Genomic DNA, 13,043 nt, shown 5'->3' with positions numbered 1-13,043 from the left:
TCTCTCTGAAAATGTCTGGAGTTTGAAATCATCCTGCAGATGCTCATTTTAAGAGGCGTTTTATTCAACTAGGTGATAACAGCCCATTGAAAATATACATAACCGGAAGAATCGATACACTGCTTCGACGAGCACTTCCGGTAATCAATCCCGCTGTGATAAAGGTCTATTGATCACAGACTGTGATGACGCGTTTAACGGTCATCAATACTTGTATATATTTAGTATTATATTACATTTGCATTAAATTACAAAAAACTAGTTCCCGCTGCTGTGAGGGTGTTTCTGATACAGCGGCTATGGGAGTGACGGTAAAAATGACATCTTTCTCTCTTCTGACTGCTGTTATCAGTCGCTCTCTATTTTTTCCCCTCTTTTTGAAGGTTGTAAAAACACTATTATGGAGTTTTTCTTTTGCTATTTGTGCAAATAGAAACACAAAAAATATATTTAATGTAGTCTCTCATTCACTGCTATAAAAGTTTACCCAAATATGACGACTTCTGCTTCTGAGAAACACGGAAATGTGAAAAGGGTCTATTGAGGAATTTTTTAAATCAAGTACTCAAATTTAAACGAGGAGTCATTAAAAAAAGTCCTAATTACATTCATTAAAACAACACGTGGCAGGAGAGTCAGCTGACGGCGTCGATTGTCCTCTATTTGTTTTTCTTCTCAAGTCTCGTTTGATCTCGTGAGTCTCTGTAAGATCTCGTCTCGCTGTGAAATCGTTCCTACAATCAACAGGTGTGTGGTCTCGCGGTCCGACTGACGGTGTGTTCCAAACGGGATATATCGCCCTCCGAAGGGCACTTCGGAGTGAAAACAATCATGGCCGCCATATTGAAGGGTCGTTCCAAACCGAAGCGCTTAAAACTGGCCACTTCAAAGGGCCCTTCTGAATGAAGGATTCTGAAGGGTCCAACTGATGGACACTTCGGGCCCCCATGATCCTTTGCACAGGGAAGTTGTTTGACGTCCCAGAATGGGTACAGGAGGCTCGGAGTACGATTTTACCTATAAATGTATGTATAGTATTTTTCTATACTACTGTAATATTTATACAAGCTAGATTTGGTACATTATTATGGTTAAAGCAACATTGTACTTCAACAAAAACACTTTACAGCTCCCTTTATCAGTCCATTCAAATGTTTCAAATACACAATATACGATATGCTGTGATAAACAATAAATAAATAAATAAACTAACGTTGCACAATCTACTCATCGTTCAGAGCGTCTAATGTCGTTTTGATTTTACTATTTTTTACTTATTTTTAAAATTGATTATTAAAATCTATCTGCGTACACATGACATATTAAGAAAGCAAGAGATAATAAGAATATATAAAGGTATGCGTTTGTGTGTTGTAAAGTCAAAGTGTGTGTGTGTGTGTGTGTGTGTGTGTGTGTGTGTGTGTCTGTGTGTGTGCGCGTGCGTGTGTGTGTGTGTGTGTGTGTGTGCGCGCGCGCGTACGTGTGTGTGTGTGTGTGTGTGTGTGTGTGTGTGTGTGTGTGTGTGTGTGTATGGTTGGGTGTGGGGGATATGGGTGAAAAGAAATCTGATTGGCTAGTTTAGTTTTGTTGCTTTTTCCACACATGAAAAATGACATTACAGATAATGTTCATGTTTAAAAACAGGCTCAAAATGAGTAAACGCTCTAAAACAACTAAATTCGATGGGAAAATTTGCAAAAAGGCCTAAAACTATTGAGCAGGGATGGAGAAATGAAGCCTCTTAAAGTCATCATGAAATCAAAATTGACCCTATTTACTTTGTTAGTGCATATTACTAGTCTTGTGGTGAACAATTAATCCGTGCAAGTTAATACACAGAAAAAGATTGTTTGTCGTGGTAATCTTTACTTCCGGTCTGAAATGGCGTTCCTTCTCTGATGACGTCAGTTTGACGGCTTGGGTTGAAAATGTTTAAACCTCTCCCCTCCGACCGTTAGTCTGCTATGAGCGAGAGATGGAGAGGAGGAGCGCTAAAGTAAAACCCTGCCCTCTGTTCAATATTCCCTTTCACTTGGAAATACGTCACAACGCTGGAGAAAAGTCGCTTGCAACTTCCGGTTCACGGGAACTTTAAACCTTTGAAGCTTTTTTTTTTTTCTAAATGTTTTGGGAAAAGTTTGTTTTATTATTATTATTATTATTATTATTATTATGATTGCAAACATTACAAAGATGACATTAATGATATACAGTTTTGTATAGAGTACACAACATGTATCGACAATATGTACAATGTCATCTGAACATACAGAACAAAAAAAGAAACAACAATAATTGCTAAAAAAAGAAGATAAAAAAAACATGAGGGTAAGATATTAATTTATATTTCAGTTAGAGTGTACAAATTAAAGTCATTACAAATTGAGGTTGTTCTTCTCGCTGTCTTATTTACAGAGGATGAAATAGTATCAAGATACATTTTAAATTCTTAAAAAAGAAAAAAACAAGAAAAATGAGTTTGTTGTTGGTGAAATTTCATTTATGGATATAGAATTTGCCAAGAAAATAAATTAAATTTATAACAAAACAAGATTTGTTTTTATTAGAATCAGAATCAAAGTGTCCAAATATAATATCTTTTAAAGTTACAGATATATCTTGTTGGATATTATCTTTAATAAATGTTTCAATATCTTTCCATAGTTGTTCAGTATAGAAACATGACCAAAATAAATGATAGACAGTTTCTGTGTGAACTTGGCAAAATGAGCATCTTGTATCAATATTGGTTTTATGTTTAATCATAAAATATTTAACAGGGTAAAATTTATTTATTATTTTGAAAGACACTTCTTTTACTTTATTGGTGAGAAAATATTTTTGTTGTAAAGACCAAATCTTTTTCCACTTTTAAATAAATTATTCCAGTAAAAAAATGCAGAAGATATCGAGATAATATCTTCAAGAAACAGGTATCTAACTTTATTGTTATCTTTTTTTGTTGTTGTTTCGGGAAAAGTTTCAAAGCATCAAGAGTGTCGAAAACAGCGCCATCTTGTGGCAGGTCAGATTTACAGCAGCCATAAACCTGAGAGCGCAGCTCCGCTGTTTTATCCATTAAACACAAATAAAAGCCTGACGACGATAAATGTGTTTAGTTTTCTGATCATATATTTCACACATTAAAGTGTGACAATACATTAAATGTAACAACAAAAACAATATTTATAATAATACTAATAATACCTACTGAGTTGTTTGAGGGAAGTAAATTATATTATTGTTATTTTACTGTTTATATGACAGAACATATGATAAAGGCTACAGGCTTATATGTTTAACATGTTAGTAAATGGACTTCCATATACCTGTAGAGTGTAGAAATCATATTTTTCTATGTTCAAGTGTTTGTTGAGTTGAGGTGATTGAGTGATTGATCTGTAAATGATTGAACACATGAGCTGCTCCTCAGTAAGGAGATTCGATCAACATTTAACACTCTTTACTTTAAACACACTCAATCTAGTGTTGTCAGTTTCTTACCTGAATACTACTGTTAGACCTACCTGAAAAAATAAAGCAGTCCATTTCATTTCTATCTTCATTCTATTGTATTTATTTGTGTTATTGTTAATTTGTTCTTATTTCATTACTATATTCTTGTCTATTTTAATTCAATTTACCATTTGAAATCAAGCTTGTGCTGTGTGTGTAAACTACTGCTACAAAAACAAGTTAGCAAAATATTTGTGAGACAATTGTAATGGTAATTGATCAATGTTTATATATTAAAAATCTTAAAATCTTTATCATATAAAGTGATCTCTTCAGAAGAGTTTTTGATTGGTTAGACTTTCAATAGATGGACAAAAAAGAAATAATATTAAAAATATATTATATGACAGTATATACAGTGTTTTTCCCCGTGGTGTCGAAAATGTTATCGAATATCGAGACTTTTCAAGGTATCATATCGAAGTTATGAATTCCAGTATCGTGACAACACTAGTCAGGACTTTGATACATGAAGAACAAGAACAAGAATCATTAATGACCATCACATCCATCTCTTTTCTGTGATCATCTTTACATGTTATTTAATATGATATAAATCATTTGTTATATAAGTTTATATAAGCTTTCCCTTTCACACAAACACACACAAATAACATGGTAAATCTCACATTAAACATGGTGATCTGTGATTTTTAAAATAATGAAGTCAGTTGATCTGAGCTGAGAGAGTGAAGAGTGTGTCATTGTTCTCTACAGGTTGAGTAAGTGTGGTGTCACAGATGAAGGTTGTGCTGCTCTGGCTTCAGCTCTGAGATCAAACCCCTCCTCACACCTGAGAGAACTGTATCTGACTGAGAATAATCTAACACATTCAGAAGTGAAGCTGCTGAATGATCTGGAGGATGATACACATTATAAACTGGAGACACTAAGGTAACAATAGTTTTTAACAATTTTCATTTAAAGTTCAAATGGCTGTTTTACTCTCTAGAAATAAAGGAAATTGTACCAGGTTCAGTAACTCCACGTGTGTGTGTGAACATTTTGTCTGAGATCATCAGATAATGAGTCTTAAATTCAGCTTCAGTTTCTGAAGGTCTCTGAACTTTAAACTCTGTTTAATATGAGTTTAATTCTGCTCATATTGTTGTGACTGATTGTATAAATAATATTAATGTTATTTTCAGCTTTTCTCCTTTAACTGTCTCTATGTGTGTGATAATCTGAGATTTGGGTTGTTTGTTATTAACTGATATTAAATTTGTAGTGGAGTGTAATGATCATTTCTGCTGGTTCTGGATCAGCTGTCCGTTGTGTGAAGGTGACCTTTCATGACCTTTTGATTTTGTAAAGTGACTTTGAGCATCAGATAGAAGCAATATTATCATGTTTGAGAATGAATTAATATAGCTGATCTAGTCAGTGCTAAGTTTTCTAATGAAAAGAAGTGACAGATGTAATGTCTCATACTGCATATGTGACTGTTTGTGTGTTTTATTTTAGGTATTAGATGACAGTCTGATCTTCTGATGATCATCTGATGGTGAATAAGGATCCACTACAGAGACTCACAGTCAACAGAATCAACAGAGACTGAAGATACAGTGACTTCACTGTTATAAATTAAGACTTCATTTAGATTTCAATGATCCTCGGACAGACATGATGAAGGCGGCAGTGAAACACCTTTTATTTCAGAGCAGCAAATTACAGTTTCTCGTTCATAGATTAACCATTTTATTTGTATAAAGGCACAGTATAAACTCAAAAGAGGTTTTGTTACAGAGAAAATATAGAGCCTGAATATGTTTGTTTGTGTTGTACCAGCAGAGGGAGACAAAGACTAATGAAAGATTCATTTTTCATAATTATGAAAAGAAAAAAAAAACGTTCAAGCTCACTTTTGGAAAACGAATAATGGAAGCTTGAGTGTATACATCATGTTTTTAATAATAGTTGTATTATATTTGTATTAATGTATTATAGGGGTCATGTGATGCGATTTCATGTTTTCTCTTTGTTTAGTCTGTTATGTATCTGTTTGTGCATGTATAAGATCTGCAAAGTTACAAAGCTCAAAGTCTCCTACAAAAAGATTTATTCTCTCTAATCTTTGGTACACACTGTATGATTCTGGGCTGTCCCAGACGAAAGATGATCATAAAAACCACAATTACCAAAGTTCGATTCATCTTGCTCTGTTTGTTTACCACTAGTGCATGTTTGTGGGCGTGGTCTGTAAACCCCTTCCCCTCGCTTCCTAATGGACTCGCACACAGACTCACTGCAGAACCGCTGGTTGGGCCTGAGCACAGGTGAGACTCACACACACACACACACACACACACACACACACTCATCAGCTCCATGTGTGTCACAGGTCACACTGCACTACAGACAGATGGAGGAGGAGTCTAGAGTGAGAGACTCTTAATAAGAACAGCTGTCTCTCTTTTTCTCCACTTAGTTTTCATTTCAGTGTAGGACATTTAATAAAGTAGAATGTGGCTCATGTACTAGCGAGCGCCATTTTAGTACTATTTATATACTATTATTAGTATTAGTATGTACTGATATGTTGAATTAGTTTTTATTTTTATATGTTCAGTTTTCAAGTCAGCTTAATTTCTATATCACTTTATACAATATAACTTTTTTCAAAGCAGCTTCACAGTAATAAACAGGAAAATAACAGAATCAATGATGCAAACTTTATCAAATATGAGACAAATTCACATTCGGCTGTAAAGCAGCTCTAAAAGGACAATAGAGTCACTGTCTTTTAGTTTGTTTTAGTAATGTTGTTAAGTGCTTTTGTTTGTTTGATATGTAGCTGTAATTTTTTTTTTCTTTTCAGTTTTAGTAATTCCAGTTCTTGAGCTTATTTGATTTCAGTCAGTTGCCAAGGAAACATTTCAAATTTTTAAGTACCAGTATAAGCACAGTTAGGCCTAAGTGTATTTATATAGTATTTTAGTTAATGAAAATGATTTTTAATAGTCTCATTTAGCAATTACAGCATTGATATACATAAAGTCATACATGAGAAATCAACAAAACAACAGAAAACACTTCATACTCCAGTACTGTTTTCTGATTGGTCAATTCAGTGGTAAAACTAGTTCCTGTTATTTTTATATGAAGTCAGTTATAATGATCATAGAGTAACCCAAACACATGCGTGTAAAAACACATCTTTTCCATTCTCCATAATTCATGTTTTCAGTTTCTAGCATCCCCATAAGAAGGTTTTGTCCGATTGTCTCCTCATGTAGTCTTGCTGCAAGCGCTTTGATTGGTGGAAACCGTGGCCCGTCCGTGTCACATGACACATTACATCACTGGATTGAGGTCAGGCCTGGATTAGACAGAGAAAGAATGGAGAGATTAGGAGCTGTTAGTGCTCAAAAACAGGAGGAGAATCCAAAGAGGGAAAACGAGAACGAGTGAGATGACAACGAGACACATTAAACATGTGCACTCACTCAAACAGATTTAGTGATTTAGTTTGTGTTCACGTGCATCTTAATGGTCTGTTGATACCAGTCGCTTGTTTGGAAAGAGTTTTTCCAGCTTCAGGATGAAGGTCCTCAGTGATTTAACTTTACTTTTATATTCAGTGATTGTTTCATGATGTTCATCCTCACTGGAGGATTAAACAGTTCCCTTTCGTGGGAACTGTCGACGCTGCGTATAACGCATTGGGAACCTTCTGCGTGTTTGCGTCATTGAAGCACTCATGTATCTAACCAATCGCGTAGCGAGACGTCAGAGGCGGGTGACGTCACGGACCAGGAAACTATAAAGCATACCCGGATGCAGAGATCACTAGCTTCTGTTGTCTTCAGCAAGCACTCTATGTTATCTTGTGTGTCTTATTTGGTGTTGTTTGTCTACCAACGAAAGTAGCCTGTTTAAAATCTCTTTGTCTGAGGACAAGAGTTTTCACAAGCACCATATATATATATATATATATATATATATATATATATAAAAAGACACGGGAAAAATGGCGGAAAAACAGCAGCATTTTGTTAAATGTGTACATCCCTGCGATAGATACCTGACACCGGGGGATACACATGAAATGTGTGTTGTTTGCCTGGGGGTTGAGCACGCACAGGCAGCTCTCGAGGGGGCTGTCTGTGTGCATTGCGATAAGCTCACCCTCAGAGTATTAAGATCACGCCGGGCACTCTTTGATAAGGAGGGTGCCTTGGCTGGTGTTCCCCGCGGATCGGGTCCCGCTGCTGCTGAGGCACAGCGCAGACTCCATTCGTGGGGTTCACAAATGGAGCTGGCAGAGGGGATGGAGACGGGCCCAACCTTATCTCGTCCCTCACCTGCCAGGTCCAGTGTCTCTCCTCTGGTGGTGGAAGCACGCGCTGCGGTTTCTTCCCCCCGGAGAGAGACACCGGCGCTTCACCTCTCTTCCTCCGAGGAGGTTGATGCGGCGAGCGCCGAGGCTGGGGAGGAGGAACCGCCATCCTCTTCCCCAGCGTATGAGGAGCTCTTGGAGTTAGTGACTAGGGCTGTCGATAAGTTAAAAATCGACTGGCCAGCAGAGAGAGCTGAGACGAAACCGAAAAGTAAGCTTGATGAACGGTTTCTCCCTGCCCGGTCACTACCCCAGCGCCGGGGTTTGCCTTTCTTCCCCGATCTCCACACCGAGGTGTCGAGATCGTGGAGAAGGCCAGTTCAATACAGAGTGTTCAGCCCCCAAACATCGATCTATAGTAATATAGTGGGGCTGAAACAGCATGGCTATGGGGCGATGCCTCGGGTTGAAGAGACGCTCGCGGGCTATCTCTCGCCCGAATCTGCATCGTCCCTAAAAACCCCGACGCTGCCCACTAAGCCCCTAAAGACAACATCAGGCTTGGTGGGCAAGGCTTATGCGGCAGCAGGCCAGGCAGCAGCGTGCTTACATACGATGTCGCTGCTGCAAGCATATCAAGCTGACCTGCTGGGGGAAATCGATGAGAGCGGGGAGGCCACGTTTGAGTGCATCCAGGAGCTCAGGAAAGCAACAGACCTGGCTCTCCGTGCCACCAAAGAGACGGCCAAGTCAGTGGGTCGCTCTATGGCAGCCTTGGTGGCCACGGAGAGGCACTTGTGGCTGAACCTCTCGGACATAAGGGACAGAGACAAAACTGCCCTTATGGACGCGCCGCTGTCTCCTGCGGGCCTGTTTGGCGACGCTGTAACGTCAGTTGTCGACAGGTTCCAGGAGACTAAAAAACAATCTGCGGCGTTCCAGAGGTTCCTCCCCCGCCGCTCAAAAATTCCCCCCAGGGCTGCTGAGCGGGAGCAGCCTCGGCCGTCTACGAGCTCCTCTGCGCACCACAGAGCGCAACAGAAGTTTAGTGTGGCCACTCGTACCCCTCCGCAGAAAACCTGGGGGTCGGGGCGGTCCACACAGCAGAAGCCTTCTGGGGGTAAAGCGGACCTGCGGGCCGTTATTATCGCCAAGAAGGCTTTGAAGCGGTCCTGACATCTGTGGGTCAGGACCCAGTGAGGGCGGTCCCCTCCGGAGGGAGCCCGGTGTTAAAATATCTGGCACCCGCTTCCCTTCGGCGCCCTCAGGGGACCGTTATGCTAACCCTGCCATCCAGTGTGCGTCAGGGCGCAGCGGTCCCCGCCGACCCTCCGAGGAGGGCCGGCCGTCACTTGATTCGGCTATCTGTTGCCGGTGCGCCGCTTCAGAGAGCCGAGCCAAGTGCTCAAGAAACACCAGAGGCCAGTCTCGAGAGACTGGTTCCCTTAGTAGATTTTATGGCAGAATGGAAACTTCTACCGAATATATCGAAATGGGTGCTGCTCATTATAGAGAAGGGTTACAGAATTCAGTTCGGGTCTCGCCCGCCCAGGTTCAATGGGGTCCTTCCCACAGTGGTGACCCCCGAGCAGTCTCTGGTGATGGAACAAGAGGTTGTGACACTTTTGCAAAAAGGAGCTATAGAAAGGGTTCCTTCTCCCAGCAAGCTGTCAGGTTTTTACAGCCGCTACTTCATCGTTCCAAAGAAGGATGGGGGACTACGTCCTATCATAGATTTACGTGTGCTAAATCGCTCTATACAAAAGCTAAAATTCAAGATGCTTACACTCAAACAGATTATCCCACAGATCAGGTCCGAGGACTGGTTTGTGGCGATAGACCTGAAAGATGCGTACTTTCATGTGTCCATCCATCCTTCTCACAGGAAGTTCCTCAGGTTTGCTTTCGGGGGCGAAGCCTACCAGTACAGGGTTCTTCCGTTCGGCCTGTCATTATCACCCCGCACATTCACGAAGTGCGTGGATGCAGCCCTGGCTCCATTGAGACTCCAGGGCATCCGTGTACTAAACTATATCGACGATTGGTTGATTCTAGCTCAATCAGAGCAACTGGCAGCTCAGCATCGAGATGCTGTCCTGTCCCACATGAAAAGGCTTGGGCTGAGGCTCAATGCCAAAAAGAGTGTGCTAGTTCCGGTTTAGACTGCCAATTATCTGGGTGTAGTCTGGGACTCCACCACGATGCGGGCGCATCTGTCCCCCGCTCGTGTGAGTTCCATTCTCGCAGCCGTGAAAAGGGTGAAATTAGGCCAGTCACTCACTGTAAAACAGTTTCAGAAATTGTTGGGTCTGATGGCAGCTGCGTCCAACGTGATACCTTTTGGCCTTCTGCACATGAGACCCTTACAGTGGTGGCTCAAGACCAGGGGGTTTTCTCCGAGGGGAAATCCTTTTCGCATGATCAAAGTCACGCGGCGATGCCTTCGTGCTCTGGCCATGTGGAAAAATCCCTGGTTCCTGTCCCAGGGACCTGTGCTGGGGACTTCTGGTCGTCGTGTAATGCTTACGACAGATGCTTCCCTCACGGGCTGGGGGGCGATCATGAGTGGTCGCTCAGCTCAGGGTCTATGGGAGGACCATCTCTCCTGGCACATAAATCGGCTGGAGATGATGGCGGTATTTCTAGCACTGAAACACTTCCTCCCAGACCTGAGAGACCACCATGTGTTGGTCCGCACGGACAACATGTCGGTGGTCTCATACATAAACCATCAGGGGGGTCTGTGGTCTCGCCAACTATATTATTTGGACCGTTGGATCCTCCTGTGGTCCCTAGGGAAGCTGCTCTCGCTAAAGGCAGCTTACATCCCGGGGTATCAAAATGTGGGAGCAGACGCCCTGTCGAGACGGAGCCGAGGCCCGGGGAGTGGAAGCTCCACCCGGAAGTGGTGGACCTCATATGGAGAAATTTCGGTCAACCCCGTTCTGGCCAACCAGGATATGGTTCTCGGACTTAGTGTCCCTACTATGGAGCTTCCCCTCAGACAGGATCTCCTGTCGCAAGCGGGCGGCACGATAATACATCCTCGCCCAGAACTGTGGAAGCTATGGGCCTGGCCTCTGAGGGGGCCAGGTTCATAGATGCTGGTCTCCCAACTGAGGTTGTGGAGACCATCCTTAACTCCAGTACTCTGGTTCCCTGAGTAGGGAACGAGACGCTGCGTCTCCTGCCGTACCCCCAGCATACTTGCGAGTGCTTGCTTCAGACTTATCCCAGAAGCTAGCGATCTCTGCATCCGGGTATGCTTTATAGTTTCCTGGTCCGTGACGTCACCCGCCTCTGACGTCTCGCTACGCGATTGGTTAGATACATGAGTGCTTCAATGACGCAAACACACAGAAGGTTCCCAATGCGTTATACGCAGCGTCTCGTTCCCTACTCAGGGAACCAGGGTTACATCTGTAACCTGAGACGATTTCTTTGCAAGATAGCGATACAGTTCAGTTCAAAACACATGATGTGTATTATTGTGAAAATGAGTCACAGCCACAAAAAAATAATATATAGATTAGAAGAATTGAATAAAATCTATAAACATATTGACATTATTTTTTAAATTGTATATAATTCATTGTTTTATAATTGCCTGATCGAATGCATATCCATCACTGTTTTGAAAATAATTCTATTTTTAGATGAGATAATGTGAGGTTTGTTCAGACATGATTTTATAAACACTCATTATGTAATACTCGTGTTTGATTAACAATTAGAGCTTGATGTGTAGAATTATAGAGGAAACGATGTAGAATTATTTCATCAAACATGCAGTAACTGTACATGAAGATCAGGAGAGTTCCATTGATGATTGTTTGAAAATGAGAGAAGAGAATTAATTCAGACTGTACGAGAGTCACTGCACATATACTGTACACTGCTTAACATTTATATGCGTCTCACTAGTAATATTCCATCTACAATATGTATTTTATAAATATTTTATATGAATACAAGGCTTTTAGGACCATTAATATATTATGAAATTTAAATAATAGTAACAATATTAACTATTAAAAATAACATTAAATATAGCTGCTAGCAGTGATGTTGGGGTCCAAGCCCGGTGGCTCTAGTGAAACTGTACATGACTGGCAACACGCATTTAAAGCGGGTAAATTTAAAAAGGCCTATGTCAAAGTCATTTGAATAAGCCACATTTACTGCAGCCAACCACAACAGCCACATTAATGAGATCATTTAAGTTTAGATGAATTTCATGTCATGACATGTTGACCAACTTCGCGTGAATTCACAAGAAGCAGTATTAAAAAGTTCAGCACATGTGATTTTCACAAACCCTCGAAAAGCTGACTTTGTGTTTGGCAGACCATATGACTTGCGGTGCGAAAGATGTTAAACTCAATAAGATCTATATGTGTACCGAGTTTCAACATATACGTGCAGGATATGATATATGGACAAATAATATATAAAATATAATTACATATTATAATATATAATATTCATATATATATGGGTCAAAGACGAATAGGGGGTTTCAAGCTTCAAAAAAAATAAAAAAATAAAAGTGTGATACAGATTTACATTTTGTTTTTTTTCCCATACATTAGAATGTATCCTGTTTAATTTTATATTTGAAGCAAAAAATAATGACTATAATACATTTTTACCATGATTTAAAGAAAATACCCACTAAAATGTCATTCAGTGATATATTAGTTCTGTCAAATCGATTAATCGCATCTAACATAAAAGTTTGTACATATATTATAAATGTGTATATATATGTATATATATATACAGTTGCAAGAAAAAGTATGTGAACCACTTGCAGAATCTGGGAAAATGTGAATAATTTTAATAAAATAAGAGAGATCATACAAAATGCATGTTATTTTTTGTTTAGTACTGTCCTGAGTAAGATATTTTACATAAGAGATGTTTATATATATAGTCGACAAGAAAAAAAAAAAGCTGAATTTATTAAAATAATCCCGTTCAAAAGTATGTGAACCATTGATTCTTAATACTGTGTGTGGTTACCTGGATGATCTACAACTGTTTTTTGTTTCGTGATGGTTGTTCATGAGTCCCTTGTTTGTCCTGAACAGTTAAACTGAGCTCTGTTCTTCAGAAAAATCCTCCAGATCCTGCAGATTCTTCAGTTTTCCAGCATTTTTTGCATATTTGAACCCTTTCCAGCAGTGACTGTATGATTTTGAGATCCATCTTTTCACACTGAGGACAATTGAGGGACTCAAACACA

General features: G+C 40.1%; 3 protein-coding genes across 7 annotated transcripts in view; 2 read left to right on the top strand and 1 right to left on the bottom strand.

The window, feature by feature from the left end:
* The window catches only part of LOC127495149 (NACHT, LRR and PYD domains-containing protein 12-like), a 400,157-nt gene that overhangs the window by 65,689 nt on the left and 321,425 nt on the right, over nucleotides 1–13,043 (top strand). The gene's annotated exons all lie outside the window — the stretch shown is intronic.
* LOC127495187 (uncharacterized) overlaps nucleotides 1–13,043 on the bottom strand; it is a 287,303-nt gene that overhangs the window by 145,366 nt on the left and 128,894 nt on the right. The gene's annotated exons all lie outside the window — the stretch shown is intronic.
* Nucleotides 1–13,043, top strand: part of LOC127495147 (NACHT, LRR and PYD domains-containing protein 12-like) — a 267,772-nt gene that overhangs the window by 171,924 nt on the left and 82,805 nt on the right. The window contains exons 16-17 of one of the 3 annotated variants that reach the window (XM_051861645.1): nucleotides 4,234–4,410; nucleotides 4,981–5,658. The exons of the other annotated variants lie outside the window; for them this stretch is intronic. Of the exons in view, the coding sequence (XP_051717605.1) occupies nucleotides 4,234–4,410; nucleotides 4,981–4,987 (184 nt within the window). The 3' untranslated portion in view covers nucleotides 4,988–5,658. Of the gene's footprint in view, nucleotides 1–4,233; nucleotides 4,411–4,980; nucleotides 5,659–13,043 lie in introns of those variants that run through there. 3 annotated transcript variants of the gene reach the window in all.

The sequence above is a fragment of the Ctenopharyngodon idella genome, chromosome 15 (genome assembly GCF_019924925.1).
Source record: "Ctenopharyngodon idella isolate HZGC_01 chromosome 15, HZGC01, whole genome shotgun sequence".
NCBI classification, from domain to species: Eukaryota; Metazoa; Chordata; class Actinopteri; order Cypriniformes; family Xenocyprididae; genus Ctenopharyngodon; species Ctenopharyngodon idella.
This window is presented reverse-complemented; position numbering and strand designations above follow the sequence as displayed.